The 24,487-nt window shown below is 51.0% G+C and overlaps 1 protein-coding gene across 10 annotated transcripts in view; it reads left to right on the top strand.

Moving 5' to 3' along the window:
• Nucleotides 1-24,487, top strand: part of CUX1 (cut like homeobox 1) — a 366,222-nt gene that overhangs the window by 281,204 nt on the left and 60,531 nt on the right. For 4 of the 10 annotated variants that reach the window (XM_053930346.2, XM_053930344.2, XM_053930340.2 and 1 more), the window contains exons 12-20: nt 8,322-8,380; nt 12,200-12,248; nt 13,030-13,126; nt 14,132-14,800; nt 15,828-15,893; nt 17,158-17,259; nt 19,532-20,385; nt 22,227-22,392; nt 22,918-22,974. In XM_053930346.2, the coding sequence (XP_053786321.1) occupies nt 8,322-8,380; nt 12,200-12,248; nt 13,030-13,126; nt 14,132-14,800; nt 15,828-15,893; nt 17,158-17,259; nt 19,532-20,385; nt 22,227-22,392; nt 22,918-22,974 (2,119 nt within the window). The remainder of the gene's footprint in view (nt 1-8,321; nt 8,381-12,199; nt 12,249-13,029; nt 13,127-14,131; nt 14,801-15,827; nt 15,894-17,157; nt 17,260-19,531; nt 20,386-22,226; nt 22,393-22,917; nt 22,975-24,487) is intronic. The other 6 variants (XM_053930362.1, XM_053930359.2, XM_053930356.2 and 3 more) reach the window with 4 other exon arrangements.

The raw sequence follows: 24,487 nt of genomic DNA, 5'->3' as shown, positions 1-24,487 counted from the left end.
GAGACGGACCTTGAACCCCCTCTGCCAGCTCCAGCCTGGGCAGTGCCTCCCTCTTGACCAACCATTTTTTGCACGCAGCACTTGGTGGAAGTCCCCATCCTCAGTGCCTGCCCACCCACCTACGGCTCTGCGTCACCACCTGAGAAATGGGGCTGACAGTGGACTTGGAGATTCTCTGTGCATCTTGGGTTAGAGTGATTGTCAAGTTCACAGGCCATCTGTATAAACATGCCATTAGAGGAGGCTGCCGGTGGGAAGACCCAGCACACTGAAATTCAGGCTCTCCTTGTGACCTAATGAAATGAAAGCAGGAGGCACTCCAGACCCTGTGGGTTGTGCTTTGGAGCTACAGGACCACTTTTTGCCCCTCAGGCCTGGGCCATGTCACAGGCAGCCTGAAAGCTCACGGTTGGTCTCTTTCCTCCCAGATGGAACAGCCCAGCCCTTTTGGTCTGTGGCAGCCCGGACCAAAGCTAGCTCCTCCTGGGGTTTCTCTTAACCTTGTATCCCAAACACAGAACCTGAAACCTTTTTCATTATGTTAAAATATATGTATATATTATCTAATGTATTTTCAACCTGTCGAAGTTACTAGTATAATTTGAAAATCATCCTGGAACCCTCATAGCATGTCAGCCAGAAGGGCCTTCTCAGAGCGTCTTATTTGACCTTGAAGATCCAGGACGGGCAAAGGCTCAGGGTCCCCACTCCCAGACCAGAGTGATGCTCTGCCCTCCCAACCCCAGCTTGAGCGATGCCCACTTGGGCCTGCTGCCCCGACTCAGCATCCATTTGTGGGGTACATGAATGAACGAGTGAGTGACTGCTGAGTACAGTCATTGTATACTAAATAAGGTGGATCGAGATTTGTTATAAAAATGTCAAGACAACTTTCTCTTATATAAAGCAATTCTAGAATGTAGTTAGGTTCATTTTGATTTCTTTTTTTTTCACTGAAATGTTTCTGCCCAACATATGACCACGTTTCTGACCCAGACCTCAGTAAGTCCCCAGCAAGCCCGTCCTCGTGACAGCTCGCTGGCCTGTGCTCACTGGCACTGGTGGAACCCGCAGCTCTCCCTCACTGGCTTCTCCTTGGCCCCTTTGGGGGGGTCTCCCCCACTGCCCGAGAACCTGACGGACCTGCGACTTGGGAAAGATGGTTGAGACCTGGTCACAGTTGTCATCAGCCATGGCATTTATTTCTTCAGAGTGTCTTTTTCTCTCATCAGCCTACCCAGAGAGTACCAGTGCTCATTTTTTATTCCTAGATTAAATCTAATTTTCTCATGTTACAGCCATTTCTGACCCCAGCATTGGCATTATTATTAGATAATTTGCCTCTCTCTCCTTTGTTACCATTAAAGGGTTTGACTCAAATACATTCTGCATTTGACTACATGAGAGGGAGGCTGTAGACCTTACATTTTTTATTATAGAGCAATTTCTTCTAAATCAGTTAAGGTTTTAATGTTTGCCTTCACAAAAAATGAAACGCAGTTTTCACAAATTAATGTTCTTTATCCGTATCTTGGGGGAATTCTCTAATACTGTGCAGTTAATGAAACAATTCAGCAATACTTCTTCCAAAATTATTGCTCCCTTATCTTCCTCTGATCTAATAATCAAAACATATCCTCTAGTAACAAGACTTCTCTGATTTTAATTATCTTAACCCCTCATCGCCAGGAGTGGAGCTCTCCCCAGTATCGGACCCGCACACTGAAGGCATTAGCCTTCCCCAAAGGAATAAGGTTAATTGAATGAGATACCTTCCCAGGGCTTTTTTTCCCCCTAATGTGTATAATTTATAGTCTCAAGTCTAAACCAAGCAGCGATACAATTATTAGGAAAATATTTTATGAATGAGACCTGTCAAATTGACAGCCTGATGCTTTTGCAACTGGATCTCTGGCCCAGCGGTGGTGGCCACACAGAAGTAGCAGCAAGCCGCACCTGAGCTTCCCGGGGCCTCTCCTCTCCTCCTTCGCCCTCCCCCACCGTTCCTGGCCTTCCCCCAGCTTGGACCACGTTGGCCAGCTGTAGGGACTCTGGGACATTCTGTGCAGGGCTCAAATTAGGATCTGTTTGAGGATGCTGCAGCTTCTCGCTCTCTCACCACCTTAGAACGGTGGGCGCTTTGCATGGACATCAGCAGTAGTCTCTGAGACACATACTAATGACAGTCACCTGTGGGAGGTGGGTCTCACGAGAGGGTTGAGCGTGCAGGGGTTTCTCCGCCAGCACACTGTGGTGGAGCACTCTGCAGGGGAATGGACCCAGGGACTGATGGGTCGCCTTCTCTAGCACCTTGAAACTCTCCATCTCTTTGCAATTGATATTTCTTTCCTCCCCTTAAACATAATTGATTCATAATTTTTTGAGAATAAATTGACAGTTGGGTGTTTTCCAGTCTTTCCCACCCCGTGTTCCACTTTGTTGAGCCAAGTTCACCCTGAACACCTCACTCTCCACGCGCAGTAGTGCATCCTCTGACCTTTGAAGAGACACGGAAACAGACTCAGAAGTGGGAGGTGTTTCTTCCTGCCCATCCTGACATGTGCTCGAGCACAGTGCCACTTGTAGGGGATATTTCCTTATTCGTAATTAATGAAAAGCCCAACTGCCATTACAAGGCTGCTTTTCTGATAACTCTGTTCTGTCGTCTTCTGTTGGGACACTTTAAAACAGAGGCAGTATAATTAAGCAGTCACCTGCATTATGCTCACTGTAGCACAGAAAGCAATACTACCAAAAGCTTCAATTTAAAATGATACTTATAAGAAAAGTTAGCTAAAAGGATGCCAACCTCCCATAGGGAGAAAACACATTTGTTGGCAGGTATATTGGAATTACCTGCAGAACTGTCTCCAAACTGTGTGTCGCTCCCCAACCCTCTGCACCCCTCACCGCACCTCCTGAGGTGCTGGTAGGTCCTTTTGAGCCACTGCAGAGCATGGTGTGTCTCTCAGGAGGGTAAGACAGGAAAAAAGACTGATGACTACTTCTTTAGATGCATTCAGTGCCTTTAATTCTGGACGCTGCCTCCTTGGTTACGTAAGTCTCCTCACCAGGCAGTGTGTTTACTCTGCACAGAGGCTGCCCTCAGTAATGTTTTAACAAGCATCTTATCAACGTCTCAGTGTATAAAGCTCTAACATCCACATCTCGTTTGACACTCACTGGGCAAGCAGGCGTGGTGATGGCCGTTGCCTTGTGGAGGAGGTCACCAAGGTTAGGAGAGGCCCGCACCCACCTAACACCGGGGAAACTTACCCTGGGTGGCATGAGTGAATCCTAACATCAGCATCTCAACAGCAGAGGAGCCCAGGGCCAAGCCTCCCAAAGCGGAGCCCTGGTTGGGTCTTGAAGGCTCTGCGAGCAGATCAGAGGGAAGGACAGAGTGAGCCTTCCTGCAGGGAGGAAGAAGGGCGAAGGTGGCCACACTTGGGGAGCAGTGGCAAGGCCCCATGGGAGGGGCACCCGGGAAGCAATCTTCACAAAACCAGGGGGCCTCGCTCTGCAGGCCTCAAGGGCTGTGTTGGGGTTGAGGGGGAAGCTGGAGGTCACAGATGGGCCCCGGTGAAATGACTGTAAACCAGTAGGTGTTACTGGAGATTCATTCAGGGAGCTGATTACTTGTGGGAATCTGTGATGCGTCGTCTTGGAAAGACACACGTGCCTCTGGTCCCGTGGAGAGCAAATCCGGATGTTTCACTAGCACAGTCCCTGCTGGCAGCACCCTTAGCTGACCATGACTTGCCTTGCCCAGGTGGCCTGTATTGGACCAGGAGCCCCTGGTCTGTGACGACACCATTCCATGAGAAGGGGTTGTCTCCCATCTGCCCTGCACCTGGGTCACACCTAGACCACAGCTCGTAGAAGTTAGAGGTGACCTGTGACAGGGTTGCCTACAGGGGCTCCTTTTCTGTCCAGAGTCACACTTCTCCAGCCTGCAGTGAGCCCTCCAACCTAACTACCAGTCTCCACGCCAACCCCCTACCTGGCCCCGCAGTCTCCTGGCCTTTGTCTCGAGTTCTGAGTGTTTATGTGTGCATACCTCCCGCCCAGCCATCTCTGGCTTCTCCCCCTCGCGCAGCATCAATAGATCAGTATTTACATATATGCTACCTCTCACCGAGAAACTGGGAACTGGAGTGGGTCCCCATTCAGGCGCACACTGCCTAGTCCTGGGCTCCACATTGGCTGTATCAACCCAAGGGGCTGTGTCTCAGCGCCCTCCCCTGGACCAGGGAACCCAGTCACACTTGCTCTGCTCTGAATGATGGCTCCTTTGCACAGGGCCCCAGGTGAGGACCAGGGGTCACACACCGACACCTGAGCTGTCAGTCTGGAGACAGCACTGCAAAGAGCCTGGTTCTGATCACCCTGGAGGAGAAAGGTGGAGCCATGTACAAACTGGAACACAGTCACCTCTCTGGCCCAAAGTTTGTTTTATTGCAAAGAAGTATTGCTGCCCTCACTGCAATACCTGGAAAATGATGCCTTTTCAAGGGTCTTTGCATTAGTCTTCCGTGCCAGAGGTCCCTGGATTTGGTATCCCTAGATACAGAAAGCCCTATGTTATAACTTGACCAAGACAGACATCTCTTATAAATGCAGGGCCTAATTTGCTGCACCCCAAAATATTTTGCATTTTAAATTAAATGTCCTTATTTTTTGACTCTTCACCAGGATTTTAAGAACTTCATATAGATAACCCCTCTAGCAATTCAAGAAACATTTGATGAGCAGCTACTAAGTTCCTGGAACTACATACATACTCTCTATTATTCAATGTATGTGGCCTATATTATAAAACAGCCATGTTCGCGGGGCATTTGGCAGCCTGCATTTGCTTGCCCTACATTTCCTCACCACTGTTACTTGAAAACCCTCCCCATTTTTCATACAAGGAGCACGAAGGTCCCACTCAGCCAGACCACAACTGGGCTAGCAACCTGTTTCGGACACCTGGCCGTGTCTCACATGTCGGTGTAAAGCCCACATGTGGTCTTAGATAAGTACCTTTTTGGGAGGATAATCTGGTTTCCAAATTCTGCGTTCGAGGCACAGGTTCTGGGGCTGCCTTTCCTGCCATCAGCATGTAACAGACAGAATTGCTCCCAGTACCTGTGTTCCTTCTCCGTGGACCTGCCACAGGACAGTGGGGACACTGGGAGATGACAGACTGGGATGTGGAGAGCTTCATAACCAGAGCCCCTGGATTCAGAACTGCTGAGTCTCTCCAGAAACAGTTCAGTCGTATTCAGGATCACCCACCAAGGACAAAGTAGTAATAACCAGAGTCACAATAACAGCCGCCCTCACAGAGTGCTCTGCAGTGGGCCAAGAGCTGCACTAAGCACTGAATAGGCATTATTTCACATAAAAGTGCTGTATGTATGCAGCACTACCCCCATTTACAGATGGACAAACTGAGGCTTAGGGAAGTGAAGTGTCTTGTTGAAGGTTGCCCTGCCTCTACGTGGCCCCACCCCACCGGCCAGGCTCTGAGCGCAGGCTCGCAGCAGGCACTGGCCTGGCCTCGGCACACGAGCCTTTCACTTCCTCCTGGAATTGCTGCCAGCAGCTCTGATCATAGAACTCAGTGATTCTTTTTCTTTCTTTGTGCAGACAGTTGCCTTTGCAGGGTGTTGCAACAATTAAGTAAGACAGCAGGATGCGGAACCAAGCACAGAATAGGGCCCACCCGATGAGTGTGAGCGAAATCTGGGAGAAGAGTCTTTCTCCAGCGAGAATGACAGACTGGAGCATCTGTTGCCCTTTCCAGATTGAGTCTTGGAAAGTAGACTTTCCCAGGACTCAGCAAGGAGTTTCGGGTCAAAGAACCAAACTGAGGGGTTTGGTCTTTGTGCCATGGTGGGCATTCTCAGCATCAGAGGCCAGTGCTCAGCCCCGCGCCTTCTGCTTTGTGGCACTCTGCAGGGACTTCTGTGAGGACGAGCTAAAGGTTCTCAGGTCAGGACAAGCTTTGTCAGACCCCCATCCATTTGTTCACCCAACGAGCCAGAGACATCGTTAGAGATTTAATTATGGTCTTGGGTTCTTAATTAAGCTGCCCCCAAGTAGGGGGCAGAAATTCCAGTGGAAGCTGTTTAGTTCCCTGTGCGTATTTACATGCAACCAAATCACAGGCTCCGGTCCTGAAGCCTTCTGATCAGGGCCCGTCTCGGATCTGCAGAAAAGGCCTGCAGCTGTGCGCTCAGGGAGAGGAAGTGGGACTTGGCGGTGATAATGGTACCGCATCCAAGGCCCCACAGTGCCAACATCTGCACCATGTCCTTGCCTTGTGTCCTTTAGCTGAACCCTTTAAGGTAATTGCTGCTATCACATTTTACAGAAGACAAGTTCATTAACACGTCCAAAGTTACCCAGCTTATAAGGGACAGAATTGACTCCAAGTTCAATGCCATGCTGTGTTCTGAAGTGCCCCACATTTCCTCTTCTCACTGCCTTTCTTCCTATCTTTCTCCTGATCTCTGAACGTGACCAAGTTTTATGTATGTTCCGTGTCCAGCATCAGCGAATTCCTCAGTCTGAAAGGTGTTTCTGTATCCCAGCAGCGGTGGATGATCTTTTGTTAGGGGAGGCTGGCACATTAGTGCTCCCTGCTATTCCGCTATAGGGAGAGGAATGAAATGCTCACTTTTTCATGAGCACCTTCTGAGAATCTTTTGTCAGAAAATGAGTGCATGCTACCCCCTGTTTGATTATGGCTCAGAAACCATTATAATACATAACATTGGCAAGAGATCTTAAAAAGGAACTAGGGCAGCGCAATTTTACACAATGGAAAATGCATAAAACTGCCAGGAAATGCAATAGAAAGGATGGACTAAATGACTTTTGTTTACAGAACAGCTGAATCCTTGAAACAGCGAACAGGGTGGGATTCAGGTAAATGTCCAGGCTGATGGCCGGAGGAGCATCTCCTCCCTCGGCTCTAGAATGTTCCTGGTTGGCTTTAAACTGGGATTGTCATTGTGGCCAATCAAGCAGATGGCAACTGGAGGCCCTGTAGATGGGAAGGTGCTTTGGTTCAGGCACTGGAATTTATTCACCCCAGGCTTGAAAATAGCTAAATCATTAGAAACCACCCCCACCCCCCAGCAAGCTGGGTCTTCGTGTTTTATATTAAGCTGCCTTATTTCCCCCACAGAGCTCCCTTTGGGGGAGAAAAAAGCAAACTACTCCAACACACCTTCCTAATGGGAAGCACCTCTGCTGACTAGCCTATGCCAAAGGCCCTTCCTGGCAAGCAGGCCTGCGGAGCTTGTGCAGAACCAGCCCCCCTAATGCCACCCAAGCGCACAGACTTCACTGGGCCGTGTTGGAGCATCATCCCACCTAGGAAATTTGCTGTCACCCCTCGAGGCCCCTGGGCCAGGGTCTCCACCTTTCCTCTGAAGGGCCATCAGGGGGTCCCCTGTGCCCTTCTGCAGCCCTGCTGGCCCCCTCACAGGGCCCTCCCCAGAAGGCGCAAAACTGTCGGGAAAGCCACTGACCACCCAGCTGAATAGGCCTGTGCCCCAAAGATCCCCTACAAAGGCTTTTTCCTGATGCCTGATAATAATCTCAACAACAAAGGGGCTCACAGCTTCCAATGCAGACCTCCACCAAAAGTGTCGGCACCTGAGTGTATGCATCAGCAAGCCAAACATACTTTGTTTGAAATACTAGGAGAGCTTCTCTTCATTGTTTGCCATTTCATGGTATACCTACAAAATGACCTTTTCCTCACTGTTGTCCACATTTTATTTCACAGCCTTATATTGCTGTGTGTGTGTGTGTGAATCCCTGTGTCTGCTGACATGCTTGCTCACAGCAGACCAGAGAGTGACCACTGGGTGTTTTACAGGGAATGTAGTCAGTGAAGTCTGTTTCGTCCATTCGGGCTGCAATAACAGAATACCGTAGACTGGGGGGGTTACAGTGAACACCTATTTCTCACAGTTCTGGAGGCTGGGAAGTCCAAGATCAAGGCACTAGCAAGCTTCGTGTCTGGTTAGAGCTCCCTTCCTGACTGCCTTCTTCTCGCTCTGTCTTCACAGGGCAGAATCGAATGGGCAAGGGAGCTCTTGGGACCTCTCCAAGGGCACTGATCCCACTCCTGAGGGCTCCACCCTCATGAGCAAACCACCCCCCAAAGGCCCCGTGTCCAGATATCATCACAGAGGGAGTCAGGATCTCAATACACACAGTCCCAGGGAGGGGACAGGAGGACACAAACACAGTTCACTGCAGAGTCCGTCGGCCTGTTTCAGTCATAGCAACTAAAAACTCCTCTCTGTTTTCAGCAACTGGAAGAAAAACTCAAAGGACAGGCTGACTATGAAGAGGTGAAGAAAGAACTAAAGTAAGTGTGGAGATGCCTGCTCAGCCACTCACAAGCCAGAGCTCACTGGGGACATTTGCTCAGAAATGCCGTGGCAGCGAGGGGGCACCCACGGGTCCTAGGTCTTGGTCTCAGCAGATGCTGCCCCACAGGGCGGGTCCTGGGCTGCCCAACGCTGTGGGTGTTCACACTTAGGCCTGTGCCGGATTCTTTGGACTTTTTATGGAACTGTGCATTTAAAGTACTCCAGTATGCACAGAATCAGGGGAGACATTACCATTTTAGAAAGTACAAAATACAGGCTTGTTTTTCAGCTGTAAGTTCCCCCAAACAGAAGAAGAGCAGAGCAGGGAAACATTTTTCAGGTGAAAGAATACACCTGGCCTCACACCTCGCTATCTGAGAGGCAGCATCCGAAAGTGCCTTGTCCCTTCGGTGCTAATTTATATGCTCAAGCTTAGACATTCCCTCCTCAGGCCCCACCACCCAGCCTGGCCCTTGCGCCTCAGATTCCTTCCCCAGAGCCTACCCTTAGCCCTCCTGCAGCTCCCAGGCTCTGGTCCCTAACCTGTCCCCCAATTCTAGCACACTCCAAGTTCATGGCCTCTTCCCCTAGCCTGAGGTTAATGGGCAGCCCCCTATAGAGCACACAGCCCCTCCATCCTCCTGCCTGACCTCGCAGGTCTCCCCTGCCCATCCTGCAGCTCCAAGGCCAGGTTATCAAATCCTGCAAGGAAGTCACTGGTGTGCTGACTGGGTCCCTGCAGGCTCTTCTTTCCCCTGCTGCTTGTGGGCTCCGTGCTGCCCCAGGGACCCCTCTGTACCCTCAGCAGCCTCCTTTGTCCCCACCTGAGCCCTGACCCCCCAGCATTCATCCTGGTCCTCTGCCCACAGAGAAGACAGGCATCCCGTATCTTCCCCTTTGCCTCAAAATCACTCCTTCTGTCCTTGACTTCTCCTCTAATCTCTCCAGGCTGAGCCCTCCACCTGGACCCTGGCTCCCTTCCTACTCCTTCCTGCTATTCTATCAGCTCCTTTCTCTCTCACTGACATTTTTAATTTCTCCTTTTAAAATAAGCATACACCAACCAACTCACCATGTTCTTATTTGTATTCTCAATTCTGTTCCCTCGGGTTTGCTAGAAAAGCCCATTAGAAGGCCTCTTTGACCTTCTCGCCACCATGTCCAGGGCCTTTCCTCAGTCGTGACGTCCTCCAGCCTTCCTGATGAGGTGCCTCCAGGCCCAGCCTTGCACACTCACTTCCCCCGCCCACACCCAAACCTCTCTACATCTCCGCCTTCTTCAAGCCGTTTTTCTTACCCAGTGGACCTTCTGTACCTGCCTCTGTATCAGTCTTCTTCCCTTTCCTTCTACGTTCCCCCTCAAAAGAAAGAAAGTGTGTGCCATCTCCTAGTGTGGAATCAGAAGAACTTGGGCCTCCACCCAAGCTCCCCTCCATCCCCACACTGAGAGCAGCCACACACCTCCACTCTGAGCTCTCCTCCATTCCCAAGGCTCCTTGACTCTAGCCTGCAGCATGTCCCTGGTCTGGTCCTCCCATCCTCCCTGGTCTGGTCCTCCCATCCGTTGGCCTGCCTCTCTGTCCCCACCTCCTCCCAGAGCACCCTTCCCGCCTTCCTACTGCCCTTTTGTTTCATCTGCATACCCCAGCCCCCACCACCACATCAGCATCGGAAAACCACCCCACTCGGTGGCTCTTCTGATAAAATGTGACCTTGGCCTCCTACTTCCTAGTGATCCAAGTGCTTTTTCAGACACATGCTCACATTTCCTTCCCATCTCTGTCCGGGTCCACATTCCCCCATGGTCTGTAAAGCATCTTGCGCCTTCGAGGCTCATCTCAGACTCTTAACTCCTCAACACACAGACTCTGTCTGCAGACCAGTCAGGTCTGTCCAAGGGCCCCCACAGGGTTTCTCCTTCCTGTGCTATCTGGATTCCGTGCGCTCTGAAAGAGCCTGTGATGTTCGTGAGGGTAAGAAGCAGAGTGGTTCTGATTCTCCAGTGTCAGGCGCATAACAGGTCGTCGGTAAATATCTGTTGACTAAATGAAGAGACGCTGGTGCTTTTGGTATAAACTCCAAGACTCCGTGTTCTCTTACACGATCTAAAGAAACTCTCAGAAAGAATACGGTTGTGAACAGTGTGGAGGTCTCTGAGACAGGACGAGGTCCAGGCTTCTGTCTGATGTGATAGGGCCGAGTCCTTTTAGTATTTCCTGCTGTGAAGTAAAATTGTTGAGTTGGCCAAAAAGTCCGTTTAGTTTTTTTCCATAAGATAAAAGAAACATTTTTTTTATTTTTACCAATAACTTGATTGATTTGGATATTTTGAGTATGTCAGCTATCTCCTGATATTGGCTTCTAGTAGGTGGAGGCCAGGGGTGCTGTTGAATACCTTCCAATGCATCAGACAGCCCCACAGCAAAGAATTATTTGCCAAAATGTCAATAGCACCAAGAAACTTCACAAACCACTTTTGACACGTTCGGTCAGTCACAGCACCTGCTCCATACACTGCACAATTTTTTTTTGCATTTCAGTTGCTTTTTTACCTTTCTCGACATAAAGCATAATGTGCCGAAAATGTTGCATATCTTCTTCCATCTTCAATATTAAAATGGCTCCACAAAAATAAATCAGTTTTGATAAGGTTTTTTTTAATGCACACTAATATGACAGCTGTCACAATACAGTCTAACAAAATCGTTTCGAATGCAGTTGACAGACAACTGAGCACTAGTAGGGCCATCGTATGGGAAAAACAAACAAACTTTTTGGCCAACCCAGTACACGGTTTGCCCACATTAGCTCCTCTCCGTTCTGTCTCTTTGGCTTCCATGACAAAGGCCACTACGGAGATACAGCCATAAAGAAACTAAGAGCAGTCAGCTGCGCACGGAACCTTGTGGTGGCTGCGGCAGAAAGAGGTCCCCTGGGGCCTTGGGCACTTTTCCACGGCATGCTCTCCCTGTGACACTTCCATGGAGCTGAAAGAGTGCAGAGGCTGCAGGCGTGGCATCAGGAACGCTGGGATAACTCGTGTGGCCCCTGCCTGGGATGCACATTGCGCTCATTCCCACCTGCCGTGAATGTGAGGGGACCACCCACGTGCACTTGCCCTCTCCTCCTCAACAACTCACAGAAAGACAGCAACGCACACACTAACGGAGCGCCAGAAGCATCCTTTCTGGGCGCCTGAACTCACTCAGCTCTCAGACTTGTTGAAACAGGCCAGAGGCTGATGTGATTTCACCAATAAGGAGAACAAAGGAGAAATAATCCTGCTCTCCCACACCTCTGCAAGGGTGTTCCTTCCCCATGGCGGGGGGTGGTGGTAGAGAAGGTCTGTGCCGGCTTTTTAGCCATCCAGCCATGGGACCATGCTCTTTGCCCATTTCCCTGTCCCCAGGTGCCAGCTCCCAACTGAGCATAGGGGGTGGTGGCCCTGGGGTGCAGAGGTTTCTCTCTGAGGTTGGCTTCTTATACCAACTCTTTCATTCTCGCTAAGCTTTACAAATACATTCCACTTGCATCAATGTTATGTCTGTGTTCAACTTTAAAATTATACTCTGAGCAGACCTGGTGTGATTCCATATGGAGTGATTTACATGCCGGGCAAGAAACTTTTGCTGGCCAACTGCTAGTTGAATAGTTATTCTAGAGACATTATCAGATGATAATGCTGCCAGGGAAGTTGTTAAAGTTGTCAGATCCTCCGTTCCTGGAGAGCAGGAAATGGTGATGTTGAGGCTTATTAGAATGATTGTTGCCAAAGGTATGAGTAGGAAATAACCGCCCTGTCTTGCTCTTCGCAGTATTCTGAAGTCCATGGAGTTTGCGCCGTCCGAAGGAGCTGGGACACAGGTACATGGTCTCACTTTGCTTTGGGCGTGTGGGAGCGTCAGCATGGCCACAATCATTGTTCGTGCCCGGGCGAGCGTCACCACCTCTGCATTTCTGAGACCTCTCACCCACAGCTGACCGACCATTCCTCAAGAACATTTAACCAAGTTAAAGCAAATTATCTTTACTTAAAAAGAAAAGTTAGTGTTTTCCAAACTGGTAACTCAATTTAAATGAAATTGTGATGTAAGTTGGTACTTGCCAACTTGAACTTGAATAAAAACTATTTCAGATTGTGTTGACGATCAGCCCCAAAAGTGCTAGGTTAGGAACTTGTATTATCTGCAGAGGCAAGGTGACAATGGCATGTGGTAACCTGGTAGCCAGTGAAAATTTAAGTCATCGAATGGAGTCCGCTCCTGATGCCTGGACAGCAGCTGACTCTGTGTGGCTGGCTCCTTTGCAATGGTTCTCTGAAGGTGTGCGGCTCTGCAGCCAGTCCTGTCGCCAGGTGAGGCTTAGGGTTAGGCAGTTTGAATTAGGAGACAGAATAGAGAATAATTGTCTAAAAGAAGAGAAATTACTTCAACCGAAATGAATTCTCTTGGAAAGGATTCCCATGCATGTTTCCACACGTGTGTTGAGCATCTTCGTGTGTTGAGCATCTTCGGGGAAGTCAGAGTCCGTGAGGACCAGAATGAGATAGGGTCGGCAGGAAGCTGTAGGAGCGGGCTTGCAGGGTCTGGTGCCTGGGGAGCGGAGCACGACCCGCCCACAGTGAGCCCCACTCTGCCTCGTCTAGGACGCGTCCAAGCCCCTGGAGGTGCTGCTGCTGGAGAAGAACCGCTCGCTGCAGTCCGAGAACGCCGCACTGCGCATCTCCAACAGCGACCTGAGCGGTAGGTTGACAGGGTCTCGCGTGCTGTGCTCGGCCCCTTCCAGGGGTCCAGGAAGAGGAAGGTGAACCGTGAGTCTGGGCCGATGCATGACGGGAACATCACCGGTTGATGAGAACCTTGACTAATAATAAGTGTTTGGTCTCTTCCTCGTCCTCACTGCTCCTCTCCCTCCCTCCCCTCCTGCTTAAAGACGGTCACGGTGAGAGCCGTGACCACGGAGTGTCTGCGGCGGTCAGTTAGAGCTAGTGTTGCAGGAGATGGCAGGAGGGACACTTGGAGGATGTTGGCTTTCTGATCTTTTCCTAGTTGTGCGGCCTCTCTCTCTCTCTCGTGGTGTGTTCGGGGGCTGCTGCCAGGGTTGGCCCTGCCCTTCCAGGCTCAGTGGAGCTTTTCTTCCTTTGTCAGGTTTTCCTTGGGAACGCCTCCCCCATCCTTAGCCTTTCTTTGCTCATCCCAAAGTGGTGGCGTCACTGACTGCTTCTGGTTTTGGCAGCTGGTAAACCGTTTAAAAGTGTCTCGGGCTCCGATGATATTTCATTCTTAAAATGTACGTGCCTTCGATCGAGTGGACTCGGTGCAGTGCATTCGCCTCAGAGCAAGTGGTGTGAGAGAATCCGTTGGTCCCAAAATGTCAGTGTTTGCTGCTCCTCAGGTGGGGCCCTCCTGGTAATAGCTTGAATGCCAGAGGCCTGCGACTTGTCGACTCTGTACTGTGTGTGGTACCGGCTCCTTGTCACTTTAGGAGTTTGAATCTCTGTCAAGGGGACTCTCCAGGCTGCAACGTACAAGAAAGGTGCAAACATGAAATGCATGTTGCTTGTTTCCGGGGGGCCTCGTTTGGCTGAATTAAAAATTCAATTGAAAAACAAACCAACACTCCTCATTGGCCCTTGTAAAATATGCACTTTTTTTTTTCCCTTTTGTGGGGCAAACTTTGCATTTTGGTCTTGGTTTTTTTTCCCTTTTGAATCCCCCATAATGCATTATGTTTGCCCTTCCTTGTAGGGTCAGCCAGGAGAAAAGGGAAAGACCAGCCTGAGAGTCGGCGTCCTGGACCTTTGCCGGCGCCCCCTCCTCAGTTGCCCCGCAACACGGGGGAGCAGGCTTCCAATACTAATGGTACACACCAGTTCTCACCAGCGGGGTTAACTCAAGACTTTTTCAGCTCATCCCTGGCAAGCCCCAGCCTACCCCTGGCTTCTACGGGAAAATTTGCACTAAACTCTCTCCTCCAACGACAGCTAATGCAGTCCTTCTACTCCAAGGCCATGCAGGAAGCAGGAAGCACAAGCATGATTTTTTCAACAGGTCCATACAGCACAAACTCCATATCATCCCAAAGTCCATTACAACAAAGCCCAGATGTAAATGGCATGGCCCCGTCTCCCAGCCAGTCAGAAAGTGCTGGGAGTGTCTCCGAGGGCGAGGAGATAGACACTGCAGAAATCGCCCGGCAGGTGAAAGAGCAGTTGATCAAGCACAATATCGGACAGCGCATTTTCGGACATTATGTCTTGGGACTGTCTCAAGGGTCCGTGAGCGAGATCCTGGCCCGGCCCAAGCCATGGAATAAACTGACCGTTCGTGGCAAGGAGCCTTTTCACAAGATGAAGCAGTTCCTCTCAGATGAGCAGAACATCTTGGCTCTTCGCAGCATCCAAGGCAGACAAAGAGGTGAGAGACTTTCGTGGGTTGGTGCCAGCCTGTCAGCCCGTCAAAGAGTTGCGTGTGCATGTCTGTGTGTGATGAAACATTTGCGCATCACATCAGGTAAAATTCTCTTCGGTTCTACCATTTCCAGAGTTCAAGGGTTGACTGGCATGAGCGAAAGCGGTTAGATTTGGGAGGTCTGGCCTCTGAAACCCGCTCAGCACCTCACACGCAGTAAACTCAGTATTTCAGTACTGCGAGTTGAATTGAGGGAAGTACATTACGTACAGCACCCTGCCATGTTTAGTGTCCAGTGGTCCGCCTGGCCTTGGACCTCACACAGGGCTGGTTCCATGGCGGAGTGTGTCCTGTGGTCAGCTCTCTCCTAGTGCTTACGTTCTGCTAGTGATTTATTTAGCATTACAAGCAAAACACACCTGCCTTGAGTTAAATACATGAAAGTTTTATTAAAACACCCTTCCTACCCCACCCTCCATAAAAAGGTAAAAAGTCAGTGTGGCCCCTAATTGAAAGAGTTCCTTCCCTCCCTAATGACAGGGGATCATTCTGCCAAATCAGCAGTGATAGAGAGGCAATCTTATCAGGCGCATGTGGAAAACCTTGAAATGCAGCCTCAAAACAAACAGAAGGGAGATGGTTGAGCAACAACATCAATTTGCACAAAGCATATCGAGCTTTTTATGGCGATGTTAACTGAAATTGACTGTCTTTGGATGATTAATGTGAGCTTTGTCCCGGGGGCTGGTGGGAGATTGGCTTAGCGGCAGGGCTCCCTCCGTTTGCCCCTGGTGGCGTTGGTGCCGCAGGCCTCAGGTCTGTCTGATCACCTTTTGCAGCAGAGCCACAGCCCCTGAGGCCAGTCAGCCAGGGAAAGGCCTCTCAGAACTTTCCAGTAACTCCCAAGTTGCACAGGAAGCCCTGAGCCCTCTTAGTAGTGACAGGTGGCTCAGATTTCATGTCACGCAGCCCATATCGTCAACACCACCATCCCCCTGATTGTTTTGTTCTTACCACACTTGTTTTTCAACAGAGAATCCAGGCCAGAGCCTGAACAGACTATTTCAGGAAGTACCGAAACGAAGAAATGGGTCTGAAGGTATGTCGCAGGCAGGTGTTTTTCTTTGCAGTTAGTAACCTAGGAAGCAGCATATCCTTAGCTGTGTATTTGGGTTAAAACTGTGCAGTGTGATTCTGGCCTGGAACCTGATGGAAAAACAGAGCTAGTAAGTATAAAACAAAGCACGGGTTCAAGCACGCAAGGCCTCTTCCTCCCAGGCTACTTGCACTCTACCGAGTGCAGAAGCGGTGAGAAGTGGGCTCCACCACTAAGAAACAGTGCCCAAGTATGAGTCCCAGCCCCTTTAGATTCCAATTATGCCTGTCCCGTTCTCTCAGGGGCAGGTGAGACAGTAACAGTTGCTGCTCTGAGAAAAATCAGGTGACTGAGTCCGATGAGATACTGCTGCTTCCTTGTACTTTCTTTTAACTCTGCAATATGTCGAAGGAGCTGCGGAGCGGACAGATTCCAGTCACAGTCAGCTTCCTGTGGGCCCTGGCCGGCCAGCCCCCGCCGCACTCCTTGGAGCTGCATCTTTAACGGGGCTTGGTCCCCATGGTGTGTGGGTTTTAAATGGTTTGGTGTGGCGGCTCCTATTTTAGTAAGGTAGTGAAAAATTAAAATGTGCACGGCTTCCAGGAAGAGCTGGGGCCAGCCCCCGGGCCATAGTAGCTTCGGTGCATCTGTACTTGTGGCTACTCTGCAAAGCATCACCATGTGACCAAAAGACTGAATTCTTATCCTTCAGGGATTTCTGTAGGTTCCTCTCCTCATTCGTAAATTTTTAAAAGGCAGTATGTGATAACAGATTGGAAATTTTAAGTTAAGCCTTCAGCCTCTTCCCCTTGTACATCCAAATGATTGACAGGTAATCAGCCTCAACCCTTCTTTTCCATTTTCCCTTTTGAGATGCCAGCCTCAAATACATGTACAGAACCTTGAACATAACCCCACACCAAAGCAGTTGTTGGAGCTGCTTTTAAATGACTCACGAAAACCATTGAGCTTTATTCCTTCATCTTTTTTTTATATCAGATTAAATGATTATATACAGATTAAATGATTTGGCTGAGTAACATCTAGTGCCAGGTAGATTCCGCAGGAAGCCCTTCCTGCGCGGGGTCACGGTACCTGCTGTGAAGTTGCACGCACAGCAGGTACAGGTAGTGGGAGGTCGTGCCTGCCTCCTCACCGTCACCGCCTCCACTCCTGTGAGAGCTATTTATCAGAGTGACCTCTTCGTGCAGCATGCTTTTTGACCAAGGTGTGGGTGTGATATCATTGGTGTGGCTTCTCCTTGCAGGTAACATCACCACCCGGATCCGAGCCTCAGAGACTGGGTCCGATGAAGCAATCAAGTCCATCCTGGAACAAGCCAAAAGGGAGCTGCAGGTGCAGAAAACTGGTACGGGCTCCGCTCCTTTGCCTGCTGTTCCCCAGACTTCGTTAGAATGACGTCATGGGTGTTTTGGTCATCAGTAGTTCACTTTTTATTTTAAAAAAACAGAATGTACATTTTCTAGCATTTAAGTAAGTGCAGAGGAGAGTAGGTCTGTGTAATACGCGTTTTGCTAAGAGTTACCATTCTTTCCGTAACGTCATTCTCGACCGTTGACTCGAGAATCTATCCATGGCCTAGGGTATTCTTGACTTATGTTAACTGGTAGTTTGAATCAAATTTCTTCTTTAAATGCAATGTAGCCTTTTGTTATTTAGATATATACTTAATCAAACACTACCAAACAAGAATAAATTCTTAACAGCTGCTTTATGGAATGAATGTCGCTAGGGAGGAACAGGAAGTTTTAATGGATGGGCATCCATGTCTGTGGTTCATCCACCTCAGGAGTCGGCCCGTAGCTCCCTGAGAGCTGCTTCCTCTGAAAGGGGAGAACTCCCACACTTTGGCGTGTCTGTGGTTAAGCTTTGCTTGAGGAGCGTGTGGTGCCATGGACTCAGCGCAGACCTCCTGGAGAGGAAACCTGCCCTGTGCCCATGACGCCCTGCTCGCAGAGCCCCTCCGTGAAGCCAGTCACGGGGCTCCTGCCAGCCTGCCCTTGGGGAGCTGTGGCAGCTGAGGATGGGCCACCACCTGGTCTCGGCCTTGGTCACTGGATCCTCTCCCCAGGCTGCCGACTCCCACGCGGCCTGTTCGGTGGGTGAGCTCAGTGCTCCCTGCTGGGAGGCGGGCCTGAGCTGGGCATTTTCACCTCCCTTTCACCTCACTAGCTGTTCACACTAGTTCCTCACAACAACCCCGGACGATAGATTTGTTACCCTGTTATCCCTGGGTAATATGCTGAATGCTGGAATAATTTGCCCAAACTCATCAACTGGTAGATCCTAGAGGGGAACCCTGATCTCCCAACTCTCGTCCCAGCACTTTCCCTCTGTTGCCGCCTGCCCCATTCCAGAGACCCCGGGGGGTCGGGAACGACTCTTTGTGAGATCTCGCCTGGCGATGGATGGAGCCTTCGGTTTGGCGTGGTTCTTACCCTCAAGTCCAGAGTTGGGGTTTAAGCCAGTCCTCCTCTGGGTGGCTGAACAAACAGAAAGCTTGGCAGGGTAGGAGATACCCCAAGTTGGGAGTGGAAAGGCCCACCTCAAGGTGTACCTCCAGGGTTCGCCTCTTCCCTCCTGGGTGCAGTTCTGCAGAGTGCTGGTGCCGCCTGCGCCCTGACGAGGCTGTGGCAGTCAGGTGGGTTGGCCAAGGGATGGCTTTCTGTTAACCAGTGAAGTGGGATCCTCAGAGGCATTAAAGGTTGTCACTGTTGTTTGAGGCATTTGTTAGCCTCATTTGCAGGAGAAGAGCCAGCTCATATGATTTCCTCCCCCAGATATGAAGGCACATTACTGAGCTGATGCACCTGCAGGGAGCATTCAGCCCAGCACCTCTCAGCCAGGGCCTCCCTCCACAGTTACCTGGGAGCTGGTTGAAAATGCAGGTGCTGGTCCAGACCCACACTTGCTTCTCTGTCGGACACTCCAGGGCTGGGGCCTGGGCATGTGCATCTTAACAAGCCCAACAGGTGATTCTAGTGCACAGCCCTAGTTCAGAATCTTTCACCTCATCCATTACCCATCCTGAGCTTACAGGTGGAGATCCTGAGGCCCAGACATGCTTTTGACTCCCCTGGGGGTCACAGCCCTGGGTCCCTGTCCATTGCCCTTTATTGTGGGGCTCAGGGTTGCTGGCCACACAATAGTCACCCAACCAGAAGGGGAACCTGGCCAAGTACACTGGGAGACTGGTCTTTCACTACCACTGTTAACAGAAATTACATTTCTAAAGCTTGACAAAACCACTAGAACTTTGGAATATATAACACACAAGGATATTGTTTAAAAATCATCAGGGAAAGGAAGTCCAAAATGGGTATCGCTGAGCATACTTCTTCCCTCTTACCACACTCCCTGACAGTAAACCTTCTTGGTTGGTGAGAGAGGGCGGGGAAGGGGGTTGCCGGGCAGTAGGGTTAGCCGTTCCTCACTGCTCAGACAAGACGCATGAATGTCTCGCTGACTGGGGCTGTGTTGGACAAGACAGCTGTGCGGTCCTCCCCAGTATTCCACATTTTGTGGTAGGTCAGGTTAGGAAGAAGTGGAGTGAAAGAAGCATGTTCTCACCACAGGTGGCAGCTCCACCGCCATCTAACCTCTGTGTTTGCTCCGTGCAGCAGAGCCGGCCCAGCCTTCCTCCACGCCCAGCGGTGGGAGCTCCGACGACGCCATCCGTTCCATCCTGCAGCAAGCCCGCCGAGAAATGGAGGCCCAGCAAGCCGCCCTCGACCCCGCCTTAAAACAAACACCACTGTCACAGACTGACATCGCCATCCTGACCCCCAAGTTAATATCCACCTCGCCTATGTCCTCAGTGTCCAGCTACTCTCCTCTAGCCATTTCCTTGAAGAAGCCCTCCTCTGCCCCTGATTCCAACACCTCGGCTCTACCCAACCCCCCAGCCCTCAAAAAGGAGTCCCAGGACGCGCCTGGGCTGGACCTCCAGGGAGCAGCCGACTCTGCACAGGGCGTCCTTCGACATGTGAAGAACGAGCTGGGCCGCAGTGGTGGGTGGAAGGATCACTGGTGGAGCACGGTGCAGCCAGAGAGAAAGAGCAACGCTCCTTCCGAGGAGACTAAGGTCGAAGAAGCCAGCAGCGGGAAAGAGAAAGGTGGTGGTGGCGGCAGCAGTGGTGGCGGCAGCAGCCAGGCACGGGCGGATCGCAGCCAGCTCCAGGGACCCTCCTCCTCTGAGTACTGGAAAGAGTGGCCCAGCGCAGAGTCACCGTACTCCCAGAGCTCGGAGCTGAGCCTTACGGGAGCCAGCCGCAGCGAGACGCCCCAGAACAGCCCTCTCCCCTCCTCCCCGATCGTGCCCCTGTCCAAGCCCGCCAAGCCCTCCGTGCCCCCGCTGACGCCCGAGCAGTATGAGATCTACATGTACCAGGAGGTGGATACCATTGAGCTCACCCGGCAGGTGAAAGAGAAGCTGGCCAAGAATGGCATTTGTCAAAGGATCTTCGGGGAGAAGGTAAGGGATCGGGGGCTTGGGTTTTCTTATCCCTCCTCATTGCTTGGAAATAAGTGTCTGCAGGACGCTGCCATCACCCACGAATTAACTAACCACAGAGCATAATGGGTCGTCCGCTCCCAAACGTCTGGGGAGTCTGGCTGCTGAGTGTTTTCATCTGCTGTGTCTGCGTCAGGGACCAGTTTCTGGGCCAGGCCTCCTCACCCACTGTGCTCCTTCAGACCACTCAGCGACACTGCGAGGGCCGTGGGAACGTTGCCCTTTGACAGCTAAGGAAAGTGAGGCTCCAGGAAGCTAACTAAGTGCCTGAGCTGGCAGGTGACTGAACTCCAGTCCTGCCTCTGCTGTCCAGTGCAGCCCAGAGGCACCTCTGCAGGCCATGTGGCCAAAAAAAGGTCTGATCCCAACGTGCAGAGAACACAAAGGCCGTGTAAAGAATAACTGTACCTTTCTCATAATTCAGTAAGAGCTTGGGTGTTGTCCAGCCAAAGATGAAGTGACTTGCCCAGGAATGCACAGCTATAGGTGGCCAAAACCCTGAAAGCTCTTGGTTCCACACCGTCCTTCCCTGGTTCCCAGCGGTGTGTGGATGAGCTCCCAGGGCCTTTCTGTTCTTGCCACTTCCTGGTAACAAGATTCTGGATAATAGGTATTTACCAGGCCTATAAAGTACAAGATAACCATGATACCCCCAGATCATTTTAAGTAATGAATGCTGAGCCTAACGAGAAGTGCTCCATTCCCTTAAAAGGCAGCCACCCTGAGGGGCACGTGGCTGGGGCAGCAGTGGCTCCCAAGGGGGCTGCCTGCCTAGCCCTTACCCCCGCCCCAATGTCCTGCCTTCGGGTCGCCGTCTGCAGCGTACAGTGCTGTGAATCCTTGCAGTATCTGATTGTGATCTCTTCGTCCTGGTTTTGCAAAAGGTGATGGGAGGAATAGAAATGAGGATGAGAATTTCAAGTCCCTTGAAATTTCTAGTTCAGTGTTGTAAAAATATCATTGGAGAACATTTAAATAGACATTTGTGCTCATGCCTTAAATTTAGCAGACTTAATAGTGTTGAACTTGTTTGGCCCATGAGTGCAGTTTATTCTGGAACTTGAGAACTTTTCAGAAGAGTGATCGGATGCAGCCCCTAAATATCTCTGGGCTGCATCTGTGTCCTGTGGGGGGTGTTTGTGCCCATACATATGTATGGCCATATGTGAGCATAAGAAAGCTCGGGAATGTACGTGCAACGTGTCCATCGTCTGCAGTGAGTTTTACTCCCCAGCTGGCTCCCCCGTTGCCACCAGCTCACCTCTGGGCCCCCACCGTAGAGCAGGATGTGATCAGAGAGAATGAGTCTTTCTAAATGCCAACTTGGCAGAGCACCAGCAAAGGATACTGGCTTCCAACACCCCGCCAGCATCCGCTGCTTTTGCCTGTAAAGGGGTCCTTGGCTCCAGCACCTCAGCCTTTCCTGGCACCACGAGGCAAAGAGCAAGATGGCTTCAATGTTTCCTCTTAGGTTGTCAAGACAACAATCCCACAGCCCTGGCAGGATGGAGACCCCACCCCTCTCTCCCAACCTGCCTCTCCCAGGGAGCTGAAAGCAGTGACTCTGAGTATGGCTCCTAGTGCCAGGGCAGCAGCCCACCAGTGACCTTGAAAAGCTTGTTCACCCACCCCAGGCTACCACAGACCTTCAGGCAGTGGCTCTGTGCTCCACCAGAAGTGCTCCCTGTGTGTCCTCTGACCCTGACACACCTCCTGCACTTTTCTTGCACGTCACTAAAGCATTTTGCAGCCTCCCACTCAGCCCTGGGTGCTGATGCAGGGGTCTTTGTCTGCCACTCCAGGTGCTGGGCCTGTCCCAGGGCAGTGTCAGTGACATGCTGTCTCGGCCGAAGCCATGGAGCAAGCTGACGCAGAAAGGCCGCGAACCCTTCATCCGGATGCAGCTCTGGCTGAATGGCGAGCTGGGCCAGGGCGTCCTGCCGGTCCAAGGACAGCAGCAGGGTCCAGGTGAGGGCAGCCCCAGGCTGCTGCAGAGACAGAGTAGGGGCATCTGTGCAGGGAGGTGGGTGGCCACACGGCACTGGAGGCAGAGAACTGTCCCTCTTCCTCCACCACCTGTTGCCATGGGACTACCTTTAGTTTTTAGGAGCGAGAAGATTGTGCCTAGCTAATTTTATAAGCAGCAGAAAATGAGTTACCAATTAAGAGAATGCTGTTTATACATAAATATAGGTTAAAGTCAAGTAGCTAAATCAGGGAATCAGGAAAGAAAATCAGCCAAAGGCACAGAGGTAAAACAGCATGGGTGACAGCTCCCGCCTGTTCCCCAGCCAGGGTCCTACGTTCTACCAGCAGCACTTTGCCTGCCCACGTGGACCCCGCGTCCTGGCCCCTCCCCATTACGAGTGGGGGGTCCTCCTTTAGGCCTTTGGGACCTTATGCTCTCCCCCCTTGCTATATGCAATGCATTTGGAAGCTTTAAACACTTGGGCTTTTTTCCCTGATTTAATTGTACTCCTTTTTCTTATTTAGTCCTCCACTCGGTGACGTCACTACAGGACCCCCTGCAGCAGGGCTGTGTGAGCTCAGGTAACTGGCCAGTTCCTGTTCTTTTTATGAAATGCCATGTATATTTTTCCCTGTCCTCTGGTCTGCAGCAGAGAGACTCAAAGGATCCCTCATTCTGCATCAGGGAGCCGAAAACATGCTGTCCTGCTGGCAAACCGCTTTCCTCGTGGTTGTATTTTCTGATGGGGAGAGAGGTCGAGAGCTGAGTACAGAGTTCCTCCAGCATTCTCTTGCTCCTCATCTGTCAGCTTCTAAATGCGAAGCCCTGTATTCGGGACTGAGGGCTATGGTCCTAGGCAGGGACGGATTCTGTACTTGGGGCTTCCAATATAGGAGGGCACAGGCATGGTCATGGTAGGGACAGCCGAGTTCCTCTGGAACACCCTGGGCCGCCTTCAAGCAAGAGGGAAATGAAGGCAGGCGGAGCCATAGCTCAGTGACTGGATGGATAGAGAGCCAGTGGCACTCAGCAGAATGGGGCTGAGCCCGGGGGTCCAGCCTGGGAGCAGTGGATAGAGGGCGTGGAATGTGGGCAGAGACAGCATATGACAGCTGCAAGGTCCTTGAGGTGGCACTTGCGCTGTAGGGCCCCCTAACTGCAGCACTCGGGTGCAGCCGGCCAGGCTGGCTCACATGCCCACGCTCCTAGACCCCCTTCCGTGTCCTGCTGGGGCTCCCGCATGGGCAGAGCTGCTCACCCAGCTTTCAGGAACAGCCAGCATGACAAGCTGTTCTCTTTTTTTCTTTCTTTATTTTTCTAAACATCTTGATTAGTCTCCATATCCCATTGATTCATTGAAAACACAAACAAAGCTAAGTGAGGAGCGTGAAGCCTGCCAGCCTGCTGGAAGTTTTACGAGGGAAAACATGTGTAGTGAGGGAACAGCTGGGCGGCGGCCGCTACTGCTGCATGATGCCAAACCCACGCACAGATGCAGCCAGAGCGTGTCGGTTGCAGCGAAGTTCTTGGTTGGGCTTTTTTTGTTTCAGATGTCCCATTCTGATTTGGACCAGAATGGAGGTTGGAAGGCTGTATGTTGCCCGAGCTGTAGGTTTCTTGGCTGGACATCTAAATGGAGTGGTTGGCCATCTGAGGAAGGATCAGGTGGACTCCCTTCTCCCTCCTTCTGGCCTGGCCGATCGGATTAGCAAGTACTGGAGAACTTAGGCAGTACTGGCCCACATTCAAGTGTCAGCTGGGAAAATAATGGACATCATTGTTTGTGCTAGAGTTTTGCAGACGTTTGCATGGAAAATCCACCTTGCCTCTCGCTCTCACAGAACATTGGCCTCCTCTTAAACTCTCAGAGACCATTTGCTTCCCCATCAGAGTTAGGGCTGAACTTGGCAGAATGTGACTAATGTTTCTTAAATCCAAACCCCTTGTTCCTAAATAAAACGGGAAACCCCCTGCAGTGCCAGGTCAGTTAACAGTCGATACGAAAACCTCCGTGTCCGGACAGACGGTGGAAGAACGGTGTTCTATTTATTGTGTGGCGGCCAATCACTGCCGCCACATGGGAACCTGCACACA

The sequence above is a fragment of the Desmodus rotundus genome, chromosome 1, assembly GCF_022682495.2.
Source record: "Desmodus rotundus isolate HL8 chromosome 1, HLdesRot8A.1, whole genome shotgun sequence".
In the NCBI taxonomy this organism is placed as follows: domain Eukaryota; kingdom Metazoa; phylum Chordata; class Mammalia; order Chiroptera; family Phyllostomidae; genus Desmodus; species Desmodus rotundus.
This window is presented reverse-complemented; position numbering and strand designations above follow the sequence as displayed.